Genomic DNA, 18058 nt, shown 5'->3' with positions numbered 1-18058 from the left:
TTTAATGCTTTCATTTAATGCATCCGTTATTTCAGTCTTTAGTGTCATATAGTCCTTCAGAATTCATTTTAATAGGCTGATTAGCTACTCAAAAACATTTCTTATTATCATTAAACAGTTGTGCTGCTTTATATTTTTGTGGAAATTATTTTGTTATTTTTTCCAGGCTTCTTTGAGAAATAGACAATTCAAAAGAATGTTTTTTTTTTCAAATACAGTTTAATTTAAAGCATTATAAATGTTGATTGATAAATTTAATGTGTCCTTACTGGATGAAAAATATAGATGTTTTTAATTTATATATATATATTTTTTTATTTATCATATACAAGACTTAGTATTTGCACTATATTATATTATTGTATATTCCTATAATTGCACTATACTAATATTTTATATCTGATATAGTTTAGTTTTTATTTTATTTTTATTTTTTTATTCCTTGATTGTCGGTGGTGATGTACATTTTTTAAGCATGAAACAATTAAAGAAATTGTTCACCCAAAAAATAAATCCTGATGTATTAAATTGAAGAGCCATTCCATGAATAAAAACTTATTTTTCATGTGCATCTTCAATTGGAGTGCAACTGAGATTTAAAAACTGAGGATAGGGCAGGTTTTTACATTGAAACTTTTTAACAAGTCTGACTTACTGGTATGATGTCAGCGACATACACTAGATAAATGCATTTTTTTATTATTATTCACACTTTGTTCACTTGTGAACGCTGACAGAGCGGGTTAGTGCAAGCATTATTTTTGATTAATAGTATGAATGTATGTATTTTATGCAGGGAGTGACTGTTTTAAACGGTCTGGTCAGATGTTGAGGTATGCAGTACCCTGCACCTCTCCCATGTGGTTTGTGTTTTGACATGGGAGGTGCCATCCACGGTGTCCGAATGACGAACAGATAAAGCAGCCCTCTCCGGCCCTAATGACGCATGACATGCTGCTGCGTTTTGGGTCCTAATTTATGGCTTCCTATGTCAGCGGAGTCCTTCTCTCCAGGGATGTTCAGGCAATTATTGACCTTGCATTCTGGACACGTTCCATGAGAAGGCAGAATCTGGAATTTTGATTACGGTACTCCGGGCCTGTGTGAATGCAGATGTCTCAGCCTTGGTTTAAACACAGTTTGCTACGTCCAATGACGGGCAGGTGTGTTTAAAAGCATGTTAGTATTTTCCAAGAGGAAATACATTATAGTCTCCAATCTGGAAACTGTTCTGTTTAACTTTGTGAAATTTGTAGCATAGGCCTATATGTTGTGAAACTTCATTTAGATAGATTTTATCAGTAAAAAAAACAACATTTTAGAGATGTTTACACATGCTACAAAAGAATTTATGCCCTTTTAACTTTGAGTAGCTTGGACCGCTTCCATGTGAGCCCATTTGAGTGTTTTAAATAAATTAGACTTCAGGTATTATTATATATATTAAACAATGCAAAAATGTGTTAAAGTGAAGCAAAATAATACAATTAAATAAAATACATATAAAATACATAATGGCATATCTTGTTATATCCACTTTTGCAAAGTTTAATAGCCACTTGCGCATGCTAAAACTGTGGAGTTGTAAATTGGTACTTTAATTCTTTAAAACAATTGAACTAAATTAAAATGAAAACTTAATTCAATAAAAAAGTACCTGCATAATTTTGTATTAATTAAAAATTGAATTTAATTCTTGGATATTTAAAATTCTGTTGGAATAGGACAGTTCTCTGTTTCCTGAACATTCGATTTACACCATCTCTCACACTGCCCTCTTGCAAGCATATCTGAAGAGGATGGATATAGAGCAGAACGAGGTGACACGCTGTAGCCGCCAAGTCTTTGAAATTCCTTCAAAAAGTCACATATCATAAACATACATGGTGTCAGTGCCAACCAAAAGGGCATCACTATGAACTGATATGCCATGTCTTCGAATGCAAATCTTGGAACGTGCGTGTGAAGAGGAGTGGACCAGGTGAAGACCAGAATATGGAAATGTGCGTCCTTTGGGTCCACCAAAATAAGCAAATCCCCATGCTGAGTGTGCGCAAGTATCTGTTTCAGCTTTGTCTTTTTGAAAGTGCGCTTGTACTCAGGTCTAAGATTGGACAGAGACCACCATGTTCTTTTTGGGATGACAAAGTAACGGCTATAAAATCTTGCTCAGCGAGACCACTTCTATTGCACGTTGTGTTTATTGCGTATCAGAACTGATGATATGACCTCGGAATTGAGTCGAGGTAGTATGCTGTGAAACAGAAGCATGTAGCCGTTCTCTACTGCATTGTGTAACCAATCTGAAATGCCTGGAATGGACCACCATGCACTCGCAAAAAGGCACAGAGGGCAGAACGCCTCGTCCTCTGTATTCTGATCAACTCTGCTGTATATGGGGTTCGCGTTCGGGGTGTCTGTCGGACGTGCGAGACCGCTGCGTGTTAGAGAGGGCTACGCAACGCCAACTGACGTAGAGCCCCTTTTCAACGTCTTGGCTAGCATTGGAAAGTGAGAGTTGCAGCTTCACTGGCGTTGTGCAACTAGACTTCAGGTGGGATAGAAAGGAAGGGAGTCCCCAAGGCATTTCACGCCATGTCGAGAGACCGTCTAGACAGGGAACTAATATTTTAGTTTGAGTTAGCTGTAAACTGTATTCGAATTCTATTTTACAGGTATTATTAGTTTTAAGTCTGTATTTCATTCAAAATATATATCCAGTTTGCGTTAACAATAGCACTGGTTCCTAATGGTTCTTCACACCAACCCTCTTGTTCTTTTCTCACCTGTCTGGTTAGGTAATCCTAAATCAGCAATTTGTGTCGAGAGCATGTGTTCAAGTGAAAGACAGTGTGAGATGCTAAGGGGGCACGGGGGGCTTTTTATTTTAACCTTGCTCGCATAACAGGGAGCAGGATTTATTTCTCCAAGCACTGAAAAAATTTTACGCTTCCACCCTGTGCAGAGCACGGCTGACATTTTTACAATTAGCTAGGAGCCCTGCAGACGCGAGTTTAGAATGTGTTGATGAGCGGCAATAAATTACGTGCGAATGTGCGGAGCGTTTATCACTCGCCGTTTTCACCGTTATTGCTTCAACGACAGACAGAGAGGGTCTCTTTGTTCTTGTCTGTGTACTCATCTTTCTGATGCTCCTACAGAAGTGTCGGGAACAGCCTGGAAGCTGGATTTGATAAGCGGCTGAAATTCCACATCTCCCTCCTATTGGTTTCTTCTTTATGTGTGATTTCACAGCCCATTGAGTCGAGGGCTCTGGTATGTCCTGCTTCCAGAGTGGCTCATTTGGAATAGCGCTCATCTGCTCCTCGTCCGATATCCGGCCTTTTCCAGACTTTATGGATGTGAAATATAGGTGCTGTAGGACAGGGAGCCTCTCCTCTCTGGGCGCTTTGGGTGCAGGACGGCAACTTTCCAAATGAGAGGCAGGAATGTTACTGTGAGTTGTCTCTAGAGCTTTGATGTCTGAAGAACGGTGAGCTTTCTGTGGGATTCTCTTTCCATCGGCCTCTCACATTACCGTTGCGCTCCGGAGGGCCGCTGGCAGAATGGATTTATATGCCTCTTTTAAAAACAGGAATAACTTTTTCCCGCTGTACAATAACCTACATGTACAGCAAATCTCTCATAAAGTGACTGTGCTCATTTTAAAAAGATTGCTCACCTGAAAGTGATAATCCTGTCATCATTGACTCACTCTCACGTCATTTCAAAATAGGACAGAAAAATGCATTTGTAAAGCCTAAAAAGGAGCACCTAGAAAGATAGTAAGGACATCGTTAAAATAGTCCATGTGATATCGTTCAACCGTAATGTTATAAAGCTGCAAGAATACTGTTTATGCACAGAGAAAACCAAAATAACCATATAGAATTAATATTCTCATTGCGGTTGAACCAGTGATGTCACATGGATTATTTTAATGATGTTCTTACGATATTTCAACTACCTTGAATGTGGTTGTCTATGGAGGGTCAGAAAGTATTCCAAAATATAAAAAAAAATCAACCAGAGCATTCTTACATTTATCCATTGTTGAAATATTCCAACATACAGATTTGTAAATGACATAGTGACATAGAGTGACATAATTATTATTATTTTTTGATTAAAGGCCACCAAGAATGATAACTAAAACAATAGCAACATTACATTTTTGGAATTACTTTTAGAACTTTTTGTTGCTAAAGAATGATTGAAACAAATCAATCCAAAATTAAAGAAAGTATTTCATTTTCCTACTGTAGAAGTCAGGGGTGACCCAAAACAGCCTGGTTACAGACTTTCTTCAAAATACTTTCCTTTGTGTTTGGCAGAACAAAGAAATTCATACAGGTTTGGAACTGCTTGAAGGTGAGTTTTTTGCAAAATGTTGAATTTTCAACTATTCCTTTTAAAGATCTTGAGCATAACTAAAGTAAACAGAGCGTTATCGTACATTGATATGGATGCAAACATAGTTATCTTTATAGTAATCTTGTTGTAAACAGGCCTTTATGGTGACAGAATTTTCATATTTCGATGAACTATCCCTTTAAACCGCAATAAAGAGTTTCCCTCCGTCTCCCCTCCTTAGCGGCTGTAATAATTGTTTAGTCTAGGATGAGAAATGTCACAACCTCACCGCCTTGAGTCATCCATAAATTTTAATTCTTCCATTTAGTTCTGATCCTCCTGCATTAGCATTTTGACAAGAAAGCAGCTCTGACTCTTTTGATGTGAACAGTCTGTAAATTTGTGTAATAAATAAAACAAAGAGCAGGATTTGTGTTTCCATTTCCTCACACGAGCTTCGAGTGGCTCAAAAACCCATCTGTTGGACAGTCGGGAAAAGCCCACCGGTATTGGAGGCTGATCCCGAGCGAAAGAGATTGTGTCTGTGTGTACACCTGCAGAGTGTTTGATTGCGTTTCAGATTGTGGGGCTGTTTATAGTGCTGCCAAAGACGCAGTGAGCGGTTCCTCATCATCAGTGGTTAATGGAGGACTAAATGGGCTGTGTCTTCAGCAGCATGTCTCATAGAGATGAGGTGGCAGAGAAAACAAATGATGAAATGCCGATCAAAGGCCAGCAGGGGGCCAGGACTGATGCTCTTGGAGTGGACCGTGGATGAGCTTCGGTGGGAAGCTGTGCCGGACCATGGGAAAAACCCACCGGTCCACCAGATGAGAGCTTAAGCCTGGGCTTCATCTCTCCCCAGTAAAAACATGACATGATCAGGTCTAATAACGTACAATACTACGCCCATCTCACAAATGTTCCCTTTTGAACTGAATGTTCTCACATTCACAGAGTCTTACGCTTTGCTGAAACTGTGGCTTAGTGGTTGGCACAGAGAGATATGAGCGCCATGATGCTCATGTGGGAAATTCATGTTTTAATCCTGTACCGTGAATTAAAAGCCTCATGCACTTATTCTGTTGTACCAACATCATCTAACATTTCTTGATTACAAACCACCTGCAGTCCTGGCTTGACTCCAGAATCGAATTGCTGAGGGTGCTTCTCAAGTTAGTGAGTGGGCTTTAACCTTAATATATAAGCTATTTGAAGGTTTTAGTACTGTCCACTGCAAAGAGCGTTCTGTTTAGAATCACTAAAAAGCTGTCACTCATCTTAGTTCATTGCGCTCTCACAGTTATAATCAAAGTTCTCTGAACGGCACAATAATTCTCTAATTTAAATTGTGCTAGTACACTTTGTTATAATGAGACTGTTTGTGCTAAACACAACACCTGCAAAAACTCTGGCGATTTGAGTGGTGAGTGGATTCTTAAATTTCTGGTTTACTGTTGGTTATTGCTCAGTGCTGCAAAACACTTTGAAATAGAAACCAATCTTCCGGGGCACAAACCATAATGCACTGGATAGTTTAACATATCTGCAAAGAAATGGCATTGTTACAGCTTTAATTCTTAGCGCTGCACCTCAAGTTTTTTAATTTGTTTTATTAGTCACATCACTCACGTTTAACCCTATAAATCTATACTTTATTATATTTCATACACAGATTTGTGAGGTCTCTAGTTTATCTACATTATCAAAACTTGATGGCTGAAAAACCTGTAAGGAATCTACTGCATACTGCATACATTTTTGATTGGTTTACACTTGTTTTAGTAGTAAAAGAACTTTTGGAAATGCCCTGCTTTAAAAATGTATTTTTGCTGTGAACTTTTTATGTAGTTTTTGAGAACTTTTTCTGCCATTATTGTTCAATTTGAGTCTCTAAATAAAACTTTTTTTCCTCAAGTTTGAGCTTCATGTTATCCTTTATGCTATATGATCATTTACAGCCTGATATATCAAAAATTAATTTTCTAAACGGTTTTTTTTTTATATATTTTGTCAAATAAACTTTGTATTTCTTACATCAGTATTTACAGGATTATAATGCAATTTTTGTTTAAAAAAGTACATTATATTTATCCATTTAGCAGATGCACAAATGAGGAACAAAATTGCCAACAATACCGAATCCTAGTCTACAAGATTAAAACCTTTAGTGAATTAATTAAGAAGCATTTAGCAAATTGGCTGTTAAAACAACAATATGCATGTAAATAAACAACTGCATAACTTCTCGATTCAATCTTTGTGAACCCCTGCAGGCATCTTTTGCTACAGGGACCAGTTGAAAGTAGCTAATGCTTGCTTTCTACGCTCCATGTCCATGAATGATAGGCTGTCAGATTCTCTCTACTTCAGCTTGAAGCCTTCCATGTTATCCTTGTTGGATGCCCCCCCTGTGAGAGCCAGGTCGATAGAGGTGCTTGGCCCTGTCGATCCATCACCCCCCTCTCTGTCCGCAAATTGGCCTCAGAGGCATGGAGCTCATCTCTTGGGGAAAACGCCACTGTTTAGCCAAGGCAGTGAAGGAAATGAAAATGCAATCAGGGAAACCATTAAAGTAGCTTAGAAAAATGACTCCTCACTGTCCTTTGACAAAGTCCTCCGTTCATCTTCCTTCGCCGCCTTTTAGTCCGCTCTGATATATTTAGCTTTGACACATTCCACATTCCGTCTTTTTTCCGTTTGTTTGAATCCAACGGAGAGCTGATGAATGCGTCCCGTAAAGTAGCGCATGTCGAGATTTATCGATTGAGCTCCTCTGAGTGGTGGTGTGTTATCTAAAACAGGGGGGAGTCATGTGGGGGTGTCACCTGGGGTCCCGGGACGAGCGCTACTTGTGATCAGAGGTTCTCAACGACAGAGATTGACCACTTCCAGGTTGGGGGTTAGACTAAACATATTTCAGCCCATCAGTGATTCGACCTATCTCATTAGAAAAATAATGATGTAATTGACTGTTGTTACAATAGATAGTCAGATATTTATCTTTGAGCCCTCTGTTTGGTGATGGGCGGCTAGGCCTTTATCACAAACCTGTCTCCCCCGACCTGATTCATGGTCTTTGTCTGGCAGCGCAAAAGCAGATGCTGCTTATTTACTCAGAGGCTGTAATGGCACACACACAACACCGGTAATTACCCTTTTGATTGCAATTTATTGGCCACAGGAGAGGATGAGTTATACGCTTTGTACCGTAGAGGCATCTGCATCCGAATCCATCAAAAGTCCAAGCTTGCGTTTACATCTCAAGCCTCGTTTTTAACCAGAATGCGTCGGATGGCTTAGAACGCGAGGCTTTTTAAATGTACTGTAAATTCCAGAGTGAATTTAGTCGCAAAGAACATTTTTGATTCAATTTAAAGAGATGATTTGGTTTTGATTTATTAGGCGTTTTTTTTACGTTTTGGGACGGTGTCGTTTTCATTCCCCCCACCATTCGTTTCCATACCGTGCGTATGTTCCCTGAAGTAAATTAAACGCATATTGAGTATTAAGTTGGCCTACGGATGATTTATTTGGCATTCAGGAAGTCATTTTGGTGCTTGCTTTTTCATTGCAGTCCTGAGAGCTATGCGTTTACCGGGAAAACTCTGAACGCCTTTAAATTATCGTCTGGAATATTGAACAATTTCCTGGCTGAATAATGTCATCCTTATTGAGCCTTATACACGCTTGTCATCAATCACCAAAACAAATTTAATTTAACCCTGATTTATTACCGGTCCAAACGCCTCTGGGAATTTACATGCAACAGACTACAGCCGTACAGTGTATCCCATTATAGATAAGAGTTGGTTTTCCAAAGATTTTCCAACCTGATAAGACAGTCCCCACGTAAAAACTCAAAAAAGGCTTTCTTAAATGGATGAATATATGCGATGTACAGCACTGACCGCGATAAAATGACTTCACTTTTCACCGTTCGCAGTGATTTGACTGTCATCCCTGCAGATGTGATGGCATAAACTCACTAACGTGGCTCGTTGTCATGTTTTGCACTCATTTCCTGTGTTTTGGCCAGCTCAACTCCATTTTCACATTAGCGCATGATGGACCGTTCTTTAAGATGTTAAGTCAGAGTCTGGGATTTTGTCAAGGTTCTGTGAGGTGATTGGATTTGTTTCAGGCTTGTCTTAATTATTGTCTGTGAGGCTTTCCGACTGTTAGCAGTGAGCCTGAAAAACAGCCATTTAAGACACTGAAAAATGTCTTTTTGAGAGCACTATATGGACCTCCTTCATAGTATAAGTTATGACCGATCTGAGATCACATGATTATTTGATGCATAACACTTATCAAAGTCTGTTCTTTCTGAGATGGACGCACACTTAAAGATACAACAGGGTGCCTGAGACAATTAGCTGGCGTTATTTGATCTGGCCAAATACTGATTAATCAGGGAGAGGAATGCGCATACATCTGTGTGTGTGTGTGTGTGTGTGTGTGTGTGCTGTCCACGCCTATCGTGAGTGGGCTGGTGTGCTGGGGGGGTTTGGGTTCAGAGGGAATAGGCTGTCAGCTGTGAGAAATATGTCATGGTTGTTGCGTCCCGTGTAGCACATCTGGTGCTCATTGGCAGGATGCTGGTGAGAGCATCGGCCCCGACAACCAGGTGGATCTGCCAATTCTCAACCCGCTTCTGTCACTGCGAGGGTCTCTTGCACCCCTCCTCACAACACTTTACACCATTCTTGTTTTGTTTTTTTTTTATCCGTGTCCCTCTAGAGCCATGACTCTCGGTCGTAGTCATTTCATTTGGTCGTGCTGAAAGGGCTTTAGGGATTGTGACAGACATGTTCTATAAGACTTCCTAACATCCGGTCGAGGAGAGAAGCATCTGCCTGTAACATCTGACTGCCAACTCACATACTGTACAGTCCTGCAGGATACACTTCCTTTTTTATAAATGATACTTTTATGGCCTGTGTGTGCTTAAAGGGGTCGGGCAAAACTCTGTTAAATGAATGCAAAAAATAATTTACCCTTCGCACAAATTAAAGGTGCTTCATAATGCCATAGAAGAACCTTTTTTTGTCCAAATGGTTCCATAAAGAACCTTTTAACATCTAAAGAACCTTTCTGTATCACAAAAGTTTCCTTGTGGCAAAATAAGGTTATTAAAAAGTTAAGAAAGACATGGTTCTTAAATGAACCTTTGACTGATTGGTTCTTTGGGGAGCCAAAAATGTTTTGTTTTTTTATGCCATCACTGTGATGAACCTTTTTAAGCATAATTTTTTAAGAGTGCATGTTGGAATTTGAATTTAGCAATCCCAGACAGGATATTGAATGTAAATGGGAGGAAGAAAAATGTATTAAACTGTAATTCAAGTGCTGTCTAATGAGAAGAAATTTGTTATGTTTAACAATTAGGACAGACCATAAAAATGGTCTTCTTAAATGGTCCGTTATTTGAAATAAAGCTGAAATAATATTTGAGGAAAAACTTGCATTTCAAAGGAAATTGAAGATTTCTGAATCAAAATGTTAATTAAAATGTTGCAAATAACTAAAATAATATAAAAAGTTTGAGATTAAGCACTAAAACAAAAATAAATATATATAAAAGCTAGATAGAAGTAGTAGAAGTAATAGTAAATAAATAAAAATGACAAAAAAACAAACCGTTTGCTAAAACAGAAAAAAAGCTAATTAATCTCTGTCTGTCCATATATATACACACACACACACACATATATATATATATATATAAATAAATATATATATATATATATATATATATATATATATATATATATATATATATATATATATATATATATAAAATACAAATGTGTAAGTGCCATTTAAATTTTTTTTTAATGTATTATTAAAAATTCAACAAATTCCAAATAATTTTCAGCACAAATTTGAAATACAGTTCCTTTGATGTTAGTTTATGCATTTGTAAACTTTGTGGTTTAGTGGAAATCTCTCGTCGGCTGTCTGTGGACTCAATGACTTTCCAGAGCAAAACAGGATATCTGTTACACCTGAGTTATCAGACATTATTATTTCAGCACACTGTGTCCACACACTTGATTTATTGCTAATTTTTTGCATATCTGCCCATAACGTAGCCGATTGGCAGCATAAACCGACTAATTGGCCAGAGGAAATGCAAGCCTGAGAGCGTTGACCTAATAACATTAGATAAACGTTAGATAAACACAGAGCTGGAAGGAGCCAAACAAAACAGAGGGAGCAGAAAGCGTCCTGTCAGTCTCGGGTTTCTGATAGTAAGTGTTATTTAAAAAGCAGCTGATGTGGGTTATGTTGTCTCACTCAAAGCCATCTGTTTCCTTACCTCACACAGGCTGCTCTTAGTGCCTTGAAACAGCTGTCAGAACAAGGACTGGACCCGGTGGATGGACCAATCAAGGTAGAAAATGGATCATGTGACATGTATGTACAAACAGAGCCGTAAGTATGCCACAACCTCCATTTTAGAAAAAAGATCACATATGTAAATAACTCTCGACCAGAAGAAATCCGCTGTGTTTCGATGACGTTATATCTAAATGATAAAAGCGCTCGGAGGCAATCTGGGTAGCCATTGCCTTTTTACGTAAACTGTTAGGAGATTCTCAAGATGATTTAACGAAATGGACATGATTTATACTTTTTTCCATTTAAATATTTACAGATCATCATGTTAGCGGCCTTGAAATGCTTCCCATGTGTAGTTCCAAGCAGATTTAGCTTAATTTAAGCCAATATATTGGCTCGATTCATGCATAAACCAGAACTAATGCAATGTTTTGAATGTCGTCCTAAAACGTATGATGCAATATCGGTTCATTACACGAGTAAACATCAGTTTATTTAAAAACAACTGCCACAGTACGAGTATACAGCGCTGGTTTAGTGATTGATTGATCGAGATCATTGTCACAGGTTGTGTAATCGGGTGGGGAACATAAAATTAAACGATTAAGCGTTCCTCGTGAATATTCATATTGTGATTTTGACCATCATTGTTGATTTGCATAAGGGATTGCCCTTTGCTATTGTTCAAATCAATAGTTGGTTTTGTTTGTTTGTGTTTTTTTCCTGAATATGCAAAATATTAAAAGCCTTTAAAGGGATGGTTCACTCAAAAATGAAAATTCTTACTCGCCATTATCTCTTTCCAAACCCGAAAATAAGACCTTTGTGCATCTTCTGCATACAAATGAAGATATTTCGATGAAATCCGAGAGCTTTCTAACCCTGCATAGACAGCAACACAATTATCATTTTAAAGGCCCAAGAGGTAGTAAGGGCATTGTTTAAATAGTCCATTTGACCTTCATTTTGCTAAGCTTCGCAAAGAATAAAAAATTTAAATATTTTCCCTTTGATTTACCATCTGCAACTTCAAAAAAATGATAGTTGAACCGCTGTCACATGGATTATTTTAATGATGTCCTTACTACCTCTCTGGGCCTTTAAAGTTGCTGTCTATGCACTGTCAAAAAGCTCTCAGATTTCAACAAAAATACTGTAATTTGTGTTCTTAAGATGAACGAAGGCCTGACAGGTTTAGTACGACATGAGGGTGAGTAATTAATAGCACAATTTTCATTTTTGGGTGAAATATCCCTTTGAAAGTATTTTTTAATATAGCGTTTTAACAAACCAAAACAAATCATGAAAGAAACGGTGTACATGAAACGGTTTAGTGCAATTATCAAATCGCAAATATTCCTTGTAAATGATATAAAGGTGTAATCTGATGATATTTTCTCATTAGCTGCTCATGATAGCAGTGTTTTCAGTGTCTCTGAGCAGTTCACAGTACATTTCGCTCTACACAAACTTCATCACTGCAAGCAATGTGAGTTTGAGTCATACGTTTGAAACTGCGACAAAAGCAAAACATCTTTCCAAGTTTGCAATGAGAACGCTTTTTAAATCTGTTGTCAATAAAAGAGAATCCTTTCAATGAAGAAAGTTTCCCTGCGGTTTTCCACAAAAATAAAAAACTTAACGTTTGAAAGCAGAGAAAGATTTATGGTTGTTTTGTTTTGTTTTGTTTGAAAGCGAAGGAAAGAACAACCATAAAAATTTGTATTGTAATTGTACCGTAGTTAAATATATGCATAGTTAAAATGTTATTATGAAATATTCAGTTAAATTGTATTAAAGTGTTTTTATTATTTAATTTTTTTATAATTTCATTTAAGATTGATAATAATAATACATTTACATTTAGAAGCTACTTACACGTAAGAACAATAGAAGCTTTATATATATATATATATATATATATATATATATATATATATATATATATATATATATATATAGTGTGTGTGAGTGTGTGTGTGTGTGTGTATTTATATATAAGAAAGAGAGAGAGAGAGTTTAATGGTAATAATATAATGTAAAAATTAGACAATTTTTCTGGATGGTTGTTAAGCCAGGTATGGCAAAATATTCTTTTTGGGCCCTAGCTGTATTAATATTTTTGGCCAATCAGATGCTCCATCTAATCTGATTATCAAAAAAGTTGCAAGTCACAGTTAACTACAGTTTGTTGGAAAATATGAGCCATTCTCGATTACTCTAAACTTCCTGTTTCAGTAGAAAACATGTCAACACAGAAAAGAGAACTACTTGTGAGAAAAATAACTACTCATTCTATACTTTCACTGCTTGGTATTGCTACTTCTTGTGTTATTGCACTTATATTCAAATTTGGATTAAAAAAAAAAACATGCACTAAACAAATAAATGTAATCATCAAGCCATTTTATGTGATCTTTAGTTAACACACAACCCTCGGTGCTCACACACACACACAGTATAGTAAATATCTCCTTTCTGATTTTGAGCTGCAAAAACAGACAAGATTTGTCCTTTAAATGTCAACATCTGAAACCTGTCAGCTCACTCCACTTAATGACTAAAAGGATTACACACACACACACACACACACACACACACACACACACACACACACTGGCCGAGCTTATCACTTTGACAGAAACACACGCACACAATATGGATTTTCCTGCAGTGGAAACCCTCTGGCCACTCCACTCCGTGTCTTTGCATGATCTTTATCCTCCTGTAATCAGAGGGGCTGCTGTGGGAAAAATGAATCTCTGTCATATCCGTGATGAACAGAGCGCTGGAGAATGAAATATGAGAATGGAAATGATAGACACACCAGAACGGAAATCTCACCAACCCGTTCAAGAATATTTTCATAGTAGGTGTGCCGTAGGAAAAGGTTAAAGAAATGTTTATTTACAGTGGCTTCAGCTTCTCGGTGCAGTCATGAGCTAGAACAGAACAAAGAGGAGAAGCTGCCCTGTTCAACAGCCCATATAGACACAATTACAGGGGCTGATGGGAAGCAAATATTCAGTAAAAATCATCAAGATCCATTTATCTGTACATCACTGCATAAAAAAGTATATTGTTAAATATTATTACAATTCAAAATAAATGTTTTTTGTGTTAATATATTTTGAAGCTGTAATTATATCTATGACGCAAAGCCGAATTTACAGCATCATTACTTCAGTTTTCTTTGAATCACGAGGTTATTCAGAAATTATTCTAATACGCAGATTTTGTGCTCAAAAACATTTAATTTTTATTACAAGTAGTAATGCTCAAACTAATTACTAATTAAACTAATTACTAATCAAACTAATTACAATAGCCATTGTAAAAAGCGCTATACAAATAAACTTGAATTGAATTGAATTAATTGCAATTAAAGTTCTTTACTATCACTTTTGATCATTTGAATTAATTCTTGCTAAAAAAATCTAAAAAAATAGAAGTTTTAAAACTGTTAAAGAGTAGAAATTATTATTATTAGAATTATTATAAAATTATTTTAATGTATGTTATTTTATCATTCTTATAGTTTCTATGTATAGTTCAGAATTTTTTATTTAAAATGTATATTATTTTGTTATTTACACTATATTTCGTATTTTCTTTATGTTTGATAGCGCTTTATGTACTTTTGCTTTCTATATTTAATTTGTATAATATTATAAAGCTGTTACTATAGAATTATTACTTTATTTTGTTGTAATCAATCTTTATTTGTACCTGCTTGTCTTGTAGACAAGCGAAGCGTCTGGCCGAGCGGACGGACAGCAAACCGACTAACTCAGGCACCACTGCTCAGGACTGCAAGGATTCAAAGGCCGTCGTCTAGGAGCTGAACCCACCCCTACGTCCCCCCAGAAGGCCCCCACGACCGCCGCTGCATCCTTCTACACGTGTCAACATGCAATATGGTGGATGTGTCCCATGATATAAAATGACAAAAAAATGCATTCTTTGAGTCTATGTGAAGACAACACTATCTTAACACAACATTTATTTACTCTAGAGTTAACTAAAAAGAGCAAGCAAGTGAACTTAAAAAAAAAAATCATAAAAATGTAATGCATGGTAATGTTTGAAAATTAAGGGAAATTTACCCATTTGATAGATGTTTGAATATTCTTTTCACCTTGCCTCCAAGTGATGGATTTAAACAGGCTTATGTCATGCCATTAGTATACGGGGAAAAAAAAAAACATTATTGGGGAAAACAAAGTTGTGTATCTTATTTGGGGGGTTATTATTATTTTCCTTTTCTCTTTAATCTATGAATAATAATGCTTGAGTATTTAAAGATTAACCAATGCCAGTGCTGTGAAGTCGTAGTTGTTGTCTTCATATATAGTCACCCAGCTTACCGTGTATGCTGACATAAAGCATTCATCTATCTATATGGATGTATATGACTTGTAGAATATCATACGCAGAAGAAAAGAAAAACATATACTACGAGTGCAAACCAATGGATAAAACTGACGCTAGAGGTCAACAGCACAGGATCACCTAAGATACAGCTGATCCATAGTATCCGGTTGAACAAACAACCCTCTTGCCTTCTATAACGTTCCTTGAAATTAGAGTTCTTCTCAACAGAAACACAAGGGGCCCTGAATAGCGATCTACAGGTACGCCTCTTTAGTCCTGTTCGATGATTGTTTTCTTCTCCCTTCAGTTTTGTCCAGCACATCTACACCTATGTTGTGTGTTGTATTGACTCGATACATCAACTGAGTGCTTTTAACGACTGCATTCTAGAGAAAAGTGAGGCTGTGATCAATAGAGACGTGCTGTCTTTTCAAAACGATCGAGACGTAGAACAATTTTCTGAAGCTGTTAACTCGATGGAAGAGCGTGTTTCTCTCCCTGAAGTCATCAAGTGTAATAACAGACATGTCAGTTAGGAGTATGCAGTAAAATCACATCAGTTCATGTTGAAACCGTTGGTGTCTGTTGTCTTCTTCCGCTTTTGTTGTTTTTCTGCTTTTTTGCTAAATTCTACATCTCTAAATATCTCCAGGTTTAAACCCGTGTGACTTCAGATATTTTGAAGATTGTTGGCAAGGGAATTGATTTTCGGTAGCCATTGATTTATTTGTTTTTCCCTCGCACTATGGATGTCGGTGTCTACTGCCAGCTGTTTAGTTACCAACTTTATTCTATTAACATCTTTTGTGCTTAACAGAAGAAAGTTGTACAACTCATACAGGTTAGGAACTTGAGTAAATGGTGACATTTTTGAGTGAACTCCCCCTTTAAGATCGTGTTCCTTGTAGCTGCACAGCCATGTTTTCATATTTTCCTGCCAACACATGGGTGTGAATTAAAAACCACAGGCGATTTGCTCAAGCATATGGCGTAGTGCTGTGTCATACCTAAAGGGACTTTAAGGCTCAGTAACACATGAACGATCATCCGTGAGTCTTTTAGCCGTTGCGAAATAGCGGTCTAAAAATAGCTCCATACTATGAGTCCATTCAGTATCACCAAGGAAACAGTCGTTCATTCATAGTTAGGGGAATGAATGATAATGCCATACAAGAACAAGCTCGCCAATTGGAAAAGCAAGTCTGTTACTAAACGTCTGTTCTAAATTTCACTGAAAATTGCTAGAATTTTCAAATGTATTCACAATGCCCTAAAAAAAACCCAGAACACCATAGCAAACGAGCAGCAACATGCTTAAAAACACTTTAATGCATTAAAAACACTCAGTACAGCTTAGCTAAACAATAGTAATGTGCTAACTCTTAGAGCACTTTAGCAAATACATAGCAAAGTGATAAAAATGTTCAGAACACCTGAACAAGTGTTGTTTACCAGTATCAGGTATATACTTACTACATGTACAGCAACATGTTAAACACTCTGATGACCTTAGCAAATGTTTAGCAACACCTTAGCAATATGCTAAAATCACAGTGTGCTAAATAAGAATTGTTAAAAACTCAGAGCATCTTAACTAAAAACACCTTAGCGAATGTTTAGCAGGTGTTAAAACACTTAACACACACATTAGCAAGTAGGCTATGCAGCCAAACAGCAAATGTGTAGCAACATTAAGCATTAGCAAATGTTTAGCCTTAAAACGATACACTTCTACAACTGAACTATGCTAAACTCGCAACACCAACACAAAAGAATAGCAAAGCGCTAAAAGCAAATGCTAGAGCAATAACTATGCATTAAAATGACTATCATATCAATATGGGAAAATAATCCTTATGAAAATTAACAAGTTTCTTACTATAGTAACGTTTTTTGTTTAGCTTTTTTGTCGTATTGGTTACTATTTGTATGACCATCTATAAGGTTTTTACAAATACCACGGTAAACTAAGATTAATCTGTGGTTACCATGGTTTAACTGTTATATTTTTTGTAGTAAAACCATAATTTATTTTCTTTAAATATCTAGAGTTATAGCAATGCGTTTTGCACAAGCAAGCTGTGATTTCTTCTTATTGATTGCTAGTTCTTGTGCTGGAGTGTCCTGTGTGTAATGTAGAAATGGATCGATTTCACGGTCTCGTACATCAGCGTGAGGGCCTTTGTAATTATTACTGTCAATTATAGGTAGCTGCAATTAATGCAGAATTCAGATTTGGAGGAGAAGCTCAATATGGAGGATGATGGATTGACTTGTTGCCTGGCTTTGTAAATGACCTCTTTCTCCCATTTGTTAAACACCTATAAGCATTTAGCACATTACTATTAGTTTTATGTGTCAGTATCCCTGATATACGTAACATTTTTTTTACCTTGTGAATGAATGAATAACCGAGGATGAGTTTAACGTGTTGAAAGCTACTAAAATCTTCGCCAACGACAATTGCTCTGTCCCTTGTGACTCCTGTAATGCTGTTAACTGTGGCCTTTTTTTGCTGCAGGGCAGCAGAGTTCATTGATTTTTCCAACAGGATTAAGTGTTATCGACCTTTTAAAGCTAAATTAGTGCTTATGTTACTCTGCCGAGTGAAAGGCAAAAGAAATCCTGTATGGGCAAGGGAAACATTTCATCTTGTATTTTCAGAGCTATGAATTTGTGGCACTGTGAAGATTAATTATTTTCTTAGTGGGGAGTTGCTTCAGTTGACTGATCCTATCTTGACAATTACCATAGCTGCGGGAGTTTTGATGTGTCAATATTTCTCTGTCTCTGTATTACACTAATCTCTCAGTACGGACCATCAGTCAGGCCAATTAGCCGGACTCAAACGCTACTGACGTCAGTTGCTGTTCAACACCATTGGCTGACCGAAGAGCCGTATGTGTGCGGCTGCTGTTGCCATGTGTTTGTGAATGACCGACCTATGAGGCGACAAGACTTCTAAAAATGAAAACATTTTCTA

The 18058-nt window shown here is 37.0% G+C and overlaps 1 protein-coding gene across 2 annotated transcripts in view; it reads left to right on the top strand.

Moving 5' to 3' along the window:
• stau2 (staufen double-stranded RNA binding protein 2) overlaps positions 1 to 15647 on the top strand; it is an 89373-nt gene extending 73726 nt beyond the window's left edge. Inside the window, exons 14-15 of one of the 2 annotated variants that reach the window (XM_043225613.1) lie at positions 10688 to 10776; positions 14446 to 15647. In XM_043225613.1, coding sequence (XP_043081548.1) covers positions 10688 to 10776; positions 14446 to 14539 — 183 coding nt within the window. In that variant the 3' untranslated portion in view covers positions 14540 to 15647. Of the gene's footprint in view, positions 1 to 10687; positions 10795 to 14445 lie in introns of both variants that reach the window. The other variant, XM_043225612.1, reaches the window with a different exon arrangement.
• The last annotated feature ends 2411 nt before the right edge of the window (positions 15648 to 18058 follow it).

This window comes from Puntigrus tetrazona, chromosome 24, assembly GCF_018831695.1.
Source record: "Puntigrus tetrazona isolate hp1 chromosome 24, ASM1883169v1, whole genome shotgun sequence".
Taxonomy (NCBI): Eukaryota; Metazoa; Chordata; class Actinopteri; order Cypriniformes; family Cyprinidae; genus Puntigrus; species Puntigrus tetrazona.
Note: the sequence above shows the minus strand (reverse complement) of the source record. Positions and strands in the feature narration are given on the sequence as shown.